A 12,629-nucleotide genomic window follows, 5' to 3' on the forward strand; every position below is an offset into this window, starting at 1 on the left:
ATAATGCAATTTAATTGGTATGACTACCTTGAATAAATATATATCAAATGCCTCAGATGCAAACAATGAATCCATTCAAGTACAGAAAGAAATTTATTCTAAAGGATACATTCTTTTACTAATACTTTTATTACTTTACAAATGCAGTAGTAAATATTCAGTTGTGAATTAAATCTGTAGATGGAAAGCTTGAAGACTGATTTAATACATATTAGATAATTTGAAGAACAATTTTACTCATTATGACTTAACTTTGACGTGATATTCTTAAGTGATATTTTAAAAGCCCACATTTCTACAAAATAACTATATACCTGGCTAGTCTTCATTACACCATGTAGCCAATACTATGATTTAAATAGTACAAATTCCTATATTAGCAAAACTATATTTATATAACACTATATGTTTCAATGTGTTTTCACATACAACCTCATATTTGATCCTATAAAACAGAAAGGACCTTCTATTAGGTGGTATGTACAAGTAAGAAGGCAGCGCTGATTAATAAGGATAAGAGCTGAATAGCCATCCTAGTTTATAAACAATTTCACAGGCATTACCTCATTTGATTCTCAAAGTAGCATATGAAAATGGAAGAAATATGCTAAGATTGCCTCCTCTCAGATGAACTAACTTGGAATAAGGGCCTAGAGTCAGGCGGTTGGTATATTGTAAAGGCAGACCTTGTGTCAAGGTTTTAAACCTGTGATTTCTCTAGCACCATCTCACTTTTCTGTTGTTATTTTCAACAACAAACAGAATATGGCTTTAGAATTGTATTTGGGAAGTCGACAATGAAATGGCTTGAACAATGGCTAACCTTTGCAGGAAGAAATGAGGAAGGGGGTTCTTTCCCAAATCAATTGGTCTATTTAGATTTCAGTAGTAGAGAAGAAATAAAACGAGCAGGAGAAGAAAAGTAAAATAAGGATCTGCAAATCCTACCACCCTAAATGGTATCCAACTCCTAGAATGCCTACAGAAGCAAGCATCACTACTAAGACCGTCAAAATTATTACTTTTGGTTCCTTTATAAACCAGTTTTCCCCCCTTTTTCACCCTTCCTTCCTCTCTTCCTTTCTTTCTTATTTACAAGGTTATCTATTTTTGAAATATGTTGGCAACTGTACATTAAGGCTGAAAAGGACAAAATATTTCCCTTTAGTCTCATTATGCATCTTTAGGCACATGACTTTTTAATAGGCAACTTGGTAGGGTTTAGTCTATAATCCCAACAGTGTTCACCCACTAACAGCAAATTAGGAAGTTGTATCTGTTAAGTTTCTAAAAGCAAGCAACCAACCAAACAACAACAACATAAACCATAGGTTGGAAACAAAACTATTGGAGACTTTTGACATTCTTAGCCACATATCCAAAAACACTTAGTTGTGTTAAAGTCTTTAGGGGATATTTTACTTACAGAAGAAGGAACTGAGGTCCACAGAATGAAAGCCTTGCCAGAGGCCATAAACTTCGCAGTAGAATTGAGCTCATGACCCAAGTATTGACTTCAATGTCATTCTCTAGATACTATGAAACTGGAAAAGTCCTACTGATGTAAACAGTTCTCTGACTGAGAGAAAATTATTCTAAATGGTTTCATATTGATTTTCATACACATATTGAAACATGTACAATTAGCTGTATTAGAACATTATGCAGTATCTTATATTGCCATTCAATTCAATTCAATTCCCCCTTGGAATTGTTTATGCAAGTTACTTGACCCAGAGTACTAATTTCCTAGACACTACTAAACAACATGTATTGAATAAGTGGTTCAGAGTGATGATCACAATCAGGCTTAATCTGACTGTAAATCTAAAGTTTTCAAAGTTATAGCAAGACATCACTAAGAAATAATAGTAATGACAGCTAACGCATAGTACTTATGTGACAAGTATTGTTCTAAGCAATTTAAATATACCAACATTTTTTTAAAAAGTAAACTTATAGCATATCTGCACAGCAAGCCATGTTATTTAGAGTGAACCTGGGGTTAGTTCAAGGCAGAGTCTGCCACTACCATCCCTCCACGGTACCCAATGTTCTACCACATTTTAAGATCCCTCCCCCCACATCCAACTTTCTCTACTCACAGCCTCTAACTTGCCTCCCATGAAAAGGTGTATGTGCTAACAGCTCTGGTCAGTCCCCTCAGAAATATTCACATTTCAGTGTCTGGAAAACTTAAAGCTTTATATTATTAAAATAATTAAGCCACCAGAGACTAGCAGAATATAAAGTCAAATAACAAATAGTGGGATAAATATTTGGGGCTGAAAATCTACCCAGACCCTCCTGGAAACTTACCTGTTTTTTTATAATGTTGGCTCTGAATATATATCACAGTCTTAAGACACTTTAGGTAAGTGACATGCTATATGTTTTACCAGCTATTGTCATTATATTATTACTCCCCCAAAGCAGGGAATATATCTGATTCATCATTGCATCCTCAATTGCAACCTAGTACAATACATTGAAATCAGCAGATAATGGCCGAACTGAACTAAACCATTAGCTAACAGCTAAAAATAAATGGTTGGAACCCATGCAAGGGGAATGCCATTTATATGAAAAGACATGCATGTTTAATGTTTAATGCATGTTTAACATTAACAAGTCCTGAGATTGGGTGTCAGGACTAGAGACCTGCTACTATGTGGGTAAGAGGAAGTTAGGCTCTAGAAGTCTGCTCTTTATCAGTAAAGGAAAGCCGTTTTATTAAAAGATTTATAAGGGTCCTTCCAAAGCTAAAAGTCTTGACTCTAAATCTAGGAGTTAGACCACAGAACACGGTGTCCTGGTAAACTACAGGCAGACGGCTCAGGGCTGGATGGCTCCATAGTGAACTGACATCTCAATTTAGAAGACAAAGACTGAACAGTTTCCTTCACATATTCAGTTCTCCTGACCGCTCCCCTCAACTCTAATTTTTTATTTTTCTTCCTTTTACAGCCAAACTTGCACTGTCTCCATTTCTCTCCACCAATTTTTTTAATATAAATTTTTATGTATTTATTCATTTTAGGGAGAGAGGGAGAGAAACATTGATTAACTTGTTCCACTTATTCATGCATTTATTGATTGATTCTTGTATGTGTCCTGACCGGGGATCGGGGATTGTACTGAGAGGATGGTGTTAAGTCCACCATTGAGACGACGCTCTGACCACCTGAGCTACTGGCCAGGCTCTCCCCACTTCTTTTAAATCCCTCTAATCTCTTTTACCTCCTCTGGCTCCACCAAAACTGCTCTTAGTGCAGGTTACCACGGTGACTTCCTACTAGTGATCACTTCACATTACTGATAATTCTCTCCTGCTTCAAGGACTTTCTTTACTTGGTTTTGCTTCTCTCTCTCTCTCTCTCTCTCTCTCTCTGCATTTTAAATCAGAAGAGGATGGTGTTCAGTCCACCTCTTTACCCAATGCTTGGACATGATTATAGCTGCAATTTACAGTTACTTTTTACTCTGAATATACAGTAGAAGTGGGAACATAGTAACATCCCTTTAACCTCTGAAGTCTTACTCAGGAACTCTCGGTGAGGTTTAAAATAAACAGTAAATTTATCTCTTCCAAAAGAAAGCAGCAAGAGGATATATTAGATACCTTAATTATCGGTAGATAATCAAAAGGTTATACTAAATAAAAATGAAAGCATATATAAATATAGAGTTCTCATCTTTCAAATTTTTATTCATTACCTCCTTTCTAGGTCCAACTATGTCACAAGTAGGATTGGTCTACATGAACAATCATGATGTTTTGCAGTGGAGAGAATTTTTATATAAATCATAAAAAATAAATTAATAATGACTGTGTCACTGAGGTCCCAATAATCACTGTCAGTAGAACCTTTACTTGCAAGATCAAAGGAAGCAATAAGATAGCAGAATAGTCTAGAGGTCAAAGATTTAATAGATTCAGGGACAACTAGATGTAAAAAAAAAAAAAAAGAAAGAAAAAAAAGCCCTGCTGAGAGTACCGCATCAGCTAAATTCATTAACTTAGTGTTTTCAGTTTTTTTGTTTTTTTCTTGTTAATCTTCACCCGAGGATATTTTTCCATTGATTTTTAGAGAGAGTGGAAGGGAAGGGGAGAGACAGAGAGAGAGAAACATCGATGTAAGAGAGACACATTGATTGGCTGCCTCCCCCATGCCAGGCCGGGGATCAAACCTGCAGCTGAGGTATGGGCTCTGGACCAGGATCTAACCCAGGACCCTTCAGTCTGCAGGCCGATGCTCTGTCCACTGAGCCAAATGGGCCAGGGCAATGACTTCATTTGAAGCAGAGAATAGACTGATACATTTGAATGCACTTAAAATATAAAATGGCATTAAATGTTCTTAAAGTTCGTTATACCCTAATAATTGAACATTTAAGAATATATCTTTACTCTTTCAGATCACTGCCATATATTTAAGTATATCCAAACATATCCTTTCACAGATGGAAAGTGAAAATCATAGAGGTCAAGAAATAGATGAAAGTGACAATTTGAGAGCTCATTTAATTTTTTGTTTTAAAGAGAATATTCATATTTTATAATGCTTGATTTGATTTTACTTCTTTTGTTATATTATTCTTGCCTTTTTATATCATAGCAGTTTTAAGAATTTTATACATGAAGTGTTAATGAATAATTAACATTCCACAATAAGAAAACTGATTGTATTTTAGTGCTAATTAGATTTCACATGTAACATTATAGACATTTTTTATAAAAGATGAAAATGGGGAAGAAAAAATATATTCAAGACTGAAGGACATTTCAACTACATTACTAAAGGATAAAACTATTCATTTCTTGATCTGGCCAAATAACAAGGGTAAACTGTTATAATATAAATTTTAGATGATGATTTTTTAAGTAAATATTTTAAATGCTAACATTCTAAATCAATGTGTGTAGTTATATTTTATTATCAATCACTACAAAACATACACATTCCTACTGTTTTTGAGAAAACTTGGTTGGGGTAGTTACAGAATTAAGTCATCAATAGTTATAGGAAAACTAAGTCTAAGTATTAAAATCAATCATCTTTTCTACTCGCCTATACAATATATTAATTCGTGTGTATAGAACTGTGAAGTATCTACAAATGTTATAAATATTTGTGACACTTGCCTTTTTTCCCATTATTAGGTGGACTTGGTGTTTCTCCCTCATTGTCTTTGTAACATTGAAAACAGACAAGAGTGATTAATATTAATGTCATGAATGACCCAAACAGAAATCAAGCACACCACAAAAGATGACATCACGTAAAGTTCTTTTCCTTATCTATTTTAAAATTCTGCTTTGAAATATTTTTAAATTCATTTAATTTTAAAACAATTTCTGAATTTTAAAAAATCTATGTTCTGTTTTTCTAAATATATAACATTATTACTATTTTCCTTAGAATCTTATTCCTTAACATTACCATCAAAGCAAAACTTCTGATTTTAATGCCATATCTTTCAATAGAATTGAATTTTACTGTAATCCAATAGTAAGGTAAGTATTTTAAAACAAATTTCATATTCAGAAATATATTGTAAAATAGCAGACATTAAATACTGGATAACTTAAGTTGGCACTAATAGTGTTATTTATGCTTTTTTAATTTAGAAGAGCATATTCACTCATGCACATCACGTCAACACTGAATGTTTAATATGTAGAAAGGCACAATTCACTTCATATTACACTTGCCTTTTCCCCCATCATTAGGTGGGCTTGGAGTTTCTCCCTCATTGTCTTTATAACATTGAAAACAGACAATAGTGATTAATTATTAATGTTATTAACAACCCAAATAAAAGTCAAGCACACCACAAAAGATGACATCACACACTAGGAAGCAAATCCATGCACTAAGCAGGACACCTCACTGATGAGCACAAGAGTAAAGCATGTCCTTCCTATCCTATAAGAAAAGTAATAAAAATACAAATAAAATGAGGAATAATGAGTCATGTTATAAAGTTAGCAAGATTATAGCTATGGTTTTATGCTAATTTAGGAATTGGTGTAATTTGCTAACTTAATTTTGAAAATATAGGCAAAAAACTAGTTCAACAAATGGGCTTCTTTATCTTAGTGAAGTTAAAACAAGTAGAAGTGATATTAACTACTGCGAAAGTCCCCAAACTAACAATATCCTAAAAAAATAAAATAAAATGACTACTATGGCAGCTAAGTGATGAGAAGTGAGAAAGCCTTTCACTATTCCTATGAACTAGTAGTTTATGATATATAGGAAGGAGCAATACGAAAACATTAACTGCACAGCTAAATTAAAATAAAGGTCATTTTTACAGTATTCATAAAAATGTTATTCCTATAGCATTTCAGGAAAATGAAAGAGGTGTGACTTTCTAGTAGTCGGTATACTAGAAATTCGTTACAGAGATAGTTATGCATTTCCATAACCATGCATCTAAACTTGCCTTTGCTTTCATTATCAGAGGTACTCTGCTGATTTTTCTCATCTGTACGACATTAAAAATAGTTACGATTAATTAGCAACTGCAGCTTACGAAGTCTTCTGTCTTAAACTACACACACCATTAAAAAATGTATCCATGAAATACGTCGCATGCACAACTTACATAATGGCACTGCTTACACAGTGTTAAAGGACAGAATAAAAAGAACATAAAATACCCTCTACTATTCATGAATAAAAAATGATGATGAGTTAAAAATGATAAAATTAGATCTAAAGATATTCTGCATTGTTCAAAGAAATTAGAAAAAAGTTTCTTTTAAACAACAGCTTAGGTAAGATGAGAATTCAACTCTGAGTTTCAAATTAAAATAGTAAATATTGGATAAGTATATGAAATATTTACCGATTATATGATATTTTAAGTTTTATCATTTCAGAAAAATTCTGACAAAGAAAGTGGCAAAATTATGATATGTAAGTGTAATAGGTACTTAAAAAAACAAAATGAAGTTCTCTCCATAACCATGGAGAAGGAGGACTCTTAGGGAAGAAATTATAATGGTCAATAAATAGTAAAGTCATATTGAGCTGAGATGAAGAAAAGGTACCTACAGTTAATTTTGCTTATTTTAGGGGAAAATTCTATGGATAAAATGATGATAGTCTCTAAAAGTTTTAATAATTAAAATTTGGAGTTTATATTCTACCCTGCATTCACTTGTAATTTGCCTCCACAAAATCAAAATTCTTCAAAGAGGAGGTGAAGACTTCAATGTACCTCTGCTCAGGGTAACACAAGGTAAAATGTAGCATTTCAGTAGGTACTCAATTGACATTTTTGAATAAATAAATGAACTGAATGTAAAGCTGGGGTAAAAGATAAGTGCAAATCATGGTCAGAAGCACTGCCTATAATTTTAGTTTGATGAAACATTAGGATAATGTTCAAATGGGTGAATTAAGTATTTAGTTAAATTACCTAGATAGCTTATATAATATCTCTCCATTTAAAATTAGGTAATTTACTTTAAAATTAGTACTGGGAAACAATCTGATCTTTCTTGTACACTTATGAATTTGGAAATGCAAAGTCAGACTTCTAAAACACCCAGGTATTTAGTTTAGACACACAGACAGACCTGCCTTGTCCTCGACTCCCTGCTCCTCTCCCCCCTGCTCTTCCACTTGCCCAGTTTCTTCATTAACTTCTGCTTTTGTAAAAGTAAAAAAAAAAAAAAAAAAAAGACCATATATATATATTTGTTACTCTTAAGTGAAACAAAACATTTCAAATTATTCATATTAGTGATTATTAAAAGACTAAGATTATTTTAAACAAGTTTCTGACATGTTATGTAAGCAAATAAGTATACCTGTAATAAATGATCAATCTCCTTTTATAATCACTTTGATTTGTAAAAGAGAAATTGTGGCCCCGAAAATATTAGCAATGGTGATAACTGTGTAAAAATTTGTCTATTGACATGAAGCATTCTTATAAAAATAAAATTATATAACTTTTCTTCTAGAGAAAAAATATGAGATTATAAACTCTTTTATTTTTACAAAATGCCACTATATCAAAGGTACGGGAAAGTAAAAATATATTAATAATGCCTTACAGTTGTTTATTACACTGTACTTTCATTAAATTGTTTCTATTTTTCCTGGTTCTCAGACAAAGGGATGATTAATGCTATACTACCATCAAGATAAATATATATATGCATATATATAACATATATATATATATATATGGTTTTAAATTAATTTCATTAATAGACTGAAATATAACAACCAAAATAAAAAATAATTAAATTAAGACTTGCTAATTCTTTAGGTGCTGAACAGGATTAGAAAATAAAAATGTCATTACTTTTATTCCAAAAGGATGCAATTAAATGATAACTTCTTATAACTTTTTAGAGAGAATCAAAACATAATTTGATTTAGACTATCAGTTGATACTCTATTTTCAGTTATGTCCCTTTTACTTCAGTTAGGAGTTTAAGATCTAAAGAGATATATATCTTCTTTAAAGCTAAAGAAAATCACACAATCATGTATCTACTGGTCTTTATATCAACATTTATAAAAACACTGTTAAAACCATTCATACTTTTAAGCAAAATAAACCAAACAAAAACCCGTTTATTTGAAACTGGAAAGAATAAGGGAGGTTTTGGCTCTCCTCTCTTATTTATAAAACTGGGAAAGCCACAATCAGGGACATTAAAGGAAAACTGTGGTTTTAAAAAATGATATAGGGCAGAAAACAGATAATAAGTAGAATGTTTGCTGAGAAGCCCATTAGAAATTTCCTCGCCCTGACCAGGTAGCTCAGTTGGTTAGGGCATCATTCCAGTACGCCAAGGGTGTTGGGTTCGATCCCGAGTCAGGGCACATATAAGAATCAACCAATGAACGCATGGAAGTGGAACAGCAAAGCACTCTTCCCTGTTTATTTCCTTCCTTCCTTTCTTCCTTCCCACCTCCCCTCCCTCTTTCCTTCCTTTCTTCCCTTTTCTTCTTTTCTCTCTAAAATCAATAAATAAATTAAAAAAATTTTTTTTAAACTTCCTCAATCCTGATTTGCAGTATCAGCTCCATGTGAGTTTTCTGGTATACTGTATTTATTATTAAAAAGAATGTAGCTATTCATATTTTAATATTTGATTGCTATAAAATATATTAAATTTACAAAAAAAATGTCACATGAACTATGTTTCTGGCTTCATATGTCATCAAATAGCATCAAAATTCTATGTTGGAATGACAAAAATTCTATACATATTATAGAACTTTCCTTATGGAAAGTGCTTTTAAAACGATATGCCCCATTCTTATGCAAATAATTGAGAAGTATAGAAATGCTGCTGAAATCTTTTACCAGGCTGCATAACAGACCATTTAGTCACAAAAGCAGTGAGTTGTTAAAAATTATGGCACAAAGTAAACACAAATAACCACAAAATGAAAGCTGATAAGTCATCCAACTATAACAAGAACAAGTCACATAGGGCAATAAAAGAATTGCTGCCCAAAGGCAATGCAGTTGAGAATTCGTTACAAGTAGGTCATGGAATCTGAATCTGAATATAAGTATGTAGAGAATAACAAGATTATTGTAGTGGTGCGTTATACACTATTTGAAGTAGTTGTTCAGTTTTTACATAAACATTTCATGCATTCATTCAACAAATATTGACTGAGGGACTACAATGTGCCAGGCATTATTCTATGTGCTGGAGATTATTCGGTAAATAAAACCATTAATTCTTTCAAGTTACAAAGTCATTTTCAGAATTGTCTAATTAGCAGAGAAATGTTTTATTGTCCTAGTAAATGCATGACACGTCATATATCATGACTCAGTATATTCTCTTGAGTCATAATGTACTGTGACAATAAACCTGCAGATATTTAACTTGGCTATACTGTAAGCAGTCTTGCTACAACATGAAAAATGATGGGAGAAGTGCAAACCACAAACATTATCTAATTCAACAAAGTCCTCTTCTAGAAAGCCAAACTTAATAATTAAAGATCACCATCAATACAGAATGAAATGCGGATGAGAACTACAACTAGACTAGGTGTACATCCTCAATGACATAAACACAGGCTGCAATTGATACCTTTGGTTGAAGTCTTGCACAAAACAGAATTCTGCTTAAAAGACAAATTAAATTTTTTAAGAAGAGGAAATTTTATCTTGCCATTTAAAAGAAGTTAAACTCTTTGCAGTCTTCCTTGACTGGATCAAAAAATTTAACTCCTGATCATCATTTCTACGTAAAACGCCAAATACTTTACCAGAAATCACATAACAAAATAATTTCGCCTAGAGGTCTATACAACGGAAGGACATCAATTGCAGTTGGGTTTATTTTTTGCTTACAAAGCCCCCCAAAAAGGCTGTCAGCACAAAACAAACCCTCCTTTATGTACAGACCTTCACAAGGTTCTATCTCCTTGACTCCATTGTCTAGGAAAAACAAAATAAAAACAAAACAAAGAAGGGAACCAAAGCACAGGGGTTAAAAACAACAGAAATTTCCAAAGGTACAGAATGTATCATCAATTAAAGAAAAGTAAAATGGTGACTTAATTTTTTTTTTTTTTTGGTACAGCGCATCCAGTTACCATATAAGGGGACCATTTAAAAAATAACAATAAAAATTATTATATTCTATCTTCCCATGCTTTTAGAGGTCCTTTAACCAAGAATTTATAGATTTGGGGGGGGGGAGGTATGTTTACCTGTGTGTGAGCAAATAATGCTTCTTAGGCAAAAATTTGAAAGTATTAAAAAATACGTATTAAAAATATCAGTACAACATGCATCTTTCTTTGCATATTCATGATTACCTTTTTCTGGTACTCCAGTTTTGAGAAGGATCACCATTGTTGTGCATCAGCTAACCAGTCCTTTGCAGTATGTGAAAATTGATTTGGCTAGTTACTAATAAACTTTATGTAACTATCAACAATTACATAAACTTAGCTGTAGCAAAGATATATCATCTAACTGCTTGTTAAACAAGAGCATTACATTTACTTCTTAAAGTGCATTAATTCAAATTTGTAAAATGTGCCAGAGCAGTAATAGTAGGTTATTTTATCTGCAAATAGTACACATTTTAAATGGAAAATATATAATATGTAATTACTAGCAAATGCAGCTAAGGCGTTCAATTAACCAAAGAAGAAAACTAAGGAAGGTAGAACAAAAAAAAATCTTGATTCACCTTAGCTTCCATGTTCATTTCCTATATGACACAATTAGAAATAAAACTTACTTCTCTCCAGGGTTCCCTTTGGTGGAAGTTGTGGAAGTTGCCGACCCCTTCGTCCTGCCACTGGAGTGCTTGATGGGCTTGTTTGGACAGACCCAGTACGAGGATGAGACCTACGAAATACACATTAATATTCACTTTCAATATAATGAGTTAAATACTTTTAATACATTTGCTTCACATGATAGCTGTATAAATGCAATTTTAAAAGAGGTTTAGCTGCTGATTAAAAGGTTAGGAAAGTAAGACACAATATGGATATTGGAATGATTATCTAAACAGCCAAAGATGTTTAAACTTTTGTGTTATATGCGTACATACACAGATACATGCACGGAGAATCCTACAGTAAAAGCCATGGGATTATTCATGTAAATTCATACAAAAGTAAGAGGAGAATTCTGCAGCTCAGAATAATAAAAGGTAATGTCTTACATTTCTTTCTACCAGATTTCAAACTCTTCGCTCTAACCTCTCTCCCTTGATCCAAAGAGCTTTTTACTCAGGCTTATAATAGATAACACTTCATTAGAAAATATCTGATGAAACTACAAATAAAACCCTGCACAACTCAACATTCAGCTAAAGAAGGTAATGGGTAATACATGATATTAGTATTGATAGAAAGAAACTAAAAAATCTAGTTTTGTCACTATGGTGACTATTCCAACAGTGATGTCTAATGAAGACAAACAATTTCTCATTGTGTAGGAGGACATGGTAGTCATGAGGCGCGTCATGTGGGGATTTACCCAGGACTACTGATAAATGAGAAATCACAAAACAAATGCAGTCAGGACAGTTCAACGTTTTACAATGGTAGCCACACACTATTATATCCGCTGAATATAAATAGTGTGCTTACACTGAAAAGGTTAGTATTGATTGCTACTAGTGATCAGCCAAGGATGATAGAAGAGACCAGTTAGCGGCTGGGAAAATAAAATGGTGTGCTGGTAGGGCAAAGGGGAAGTTAGTCTGATGGATTGATCTTTCACCTCGATAAGGCAGGTGAAGGAGGGGCAGATCTTCCGGTCATTAATGAAGGCATCGACCTCATGAGGTTTGTGTCGGGACGCTCAGTGGATCTGGAGCGGGCGGTGGTCCGCTCTAGGACGGGCCGCTGTTCTGTTGATCTGGATCTGTGATAGGGCTGTCTATCTGCTGCTTCACAATCCCTGAAACGTTAGTCAAAAAGCAGCTCAGTCGATCTTTAGTGCCTTTCTGCTATTTGGTTACGATGCATCAAATGGATTTTGAAAAAAAAAAAAGTAATTGTTTAAAATCACTGCGTATGTAAGAAAAAAAATTCTCTTCCCCAACATATTCTGAGCAAATTCTCACTAAATTTTTAAGATTTCCGAAGGAACCCAAA

The 12,629-nt window shown here is 33.2% G+C and overlaps 1 protein-coding gene across 1 annotated transcript in view; it reads right to left on the minus strand.

The window, feature by feature from the left end:
- Positions 1-12,629, minus strand: part of RIMS2 (regulating synaptic membrane exocytosis 2) — a 353,913-nt gene that overhangs the window by 135,506 nt on the left and 205,778 nt on the right. Inside the window, 3 exon segments of the mRNA XM_070392355.1 lie at positions 10,411-10,443; positions 11,258-11,367; positions 12,253-12,432. Of these exon segments, the coding sequence (XP_070248456.1) occupies positions 10,411-10,443; positions 11,258-11,367; positions 12,253-12,432 (323 nt within the window).

The sequence above is a fragment of the Myotis yumanensis genome, unplaced genomic scaffold, assembly GCF_028538775.1.
Source record: "Myotis yumanensis isolate MYYU_CA2020_CCGP unplaced genomic scaffold, mMyoYum1.0.hap1 SCAF_15, whole genome shotgun sequence".
Classification (NCBI taxonomy): domain Eukaryota; kingdom Metazoa; phylum Chordata; class Mammalia; order Chiroptera; family Vespertilionidae; genus Myotis; species Myotis yumanensis.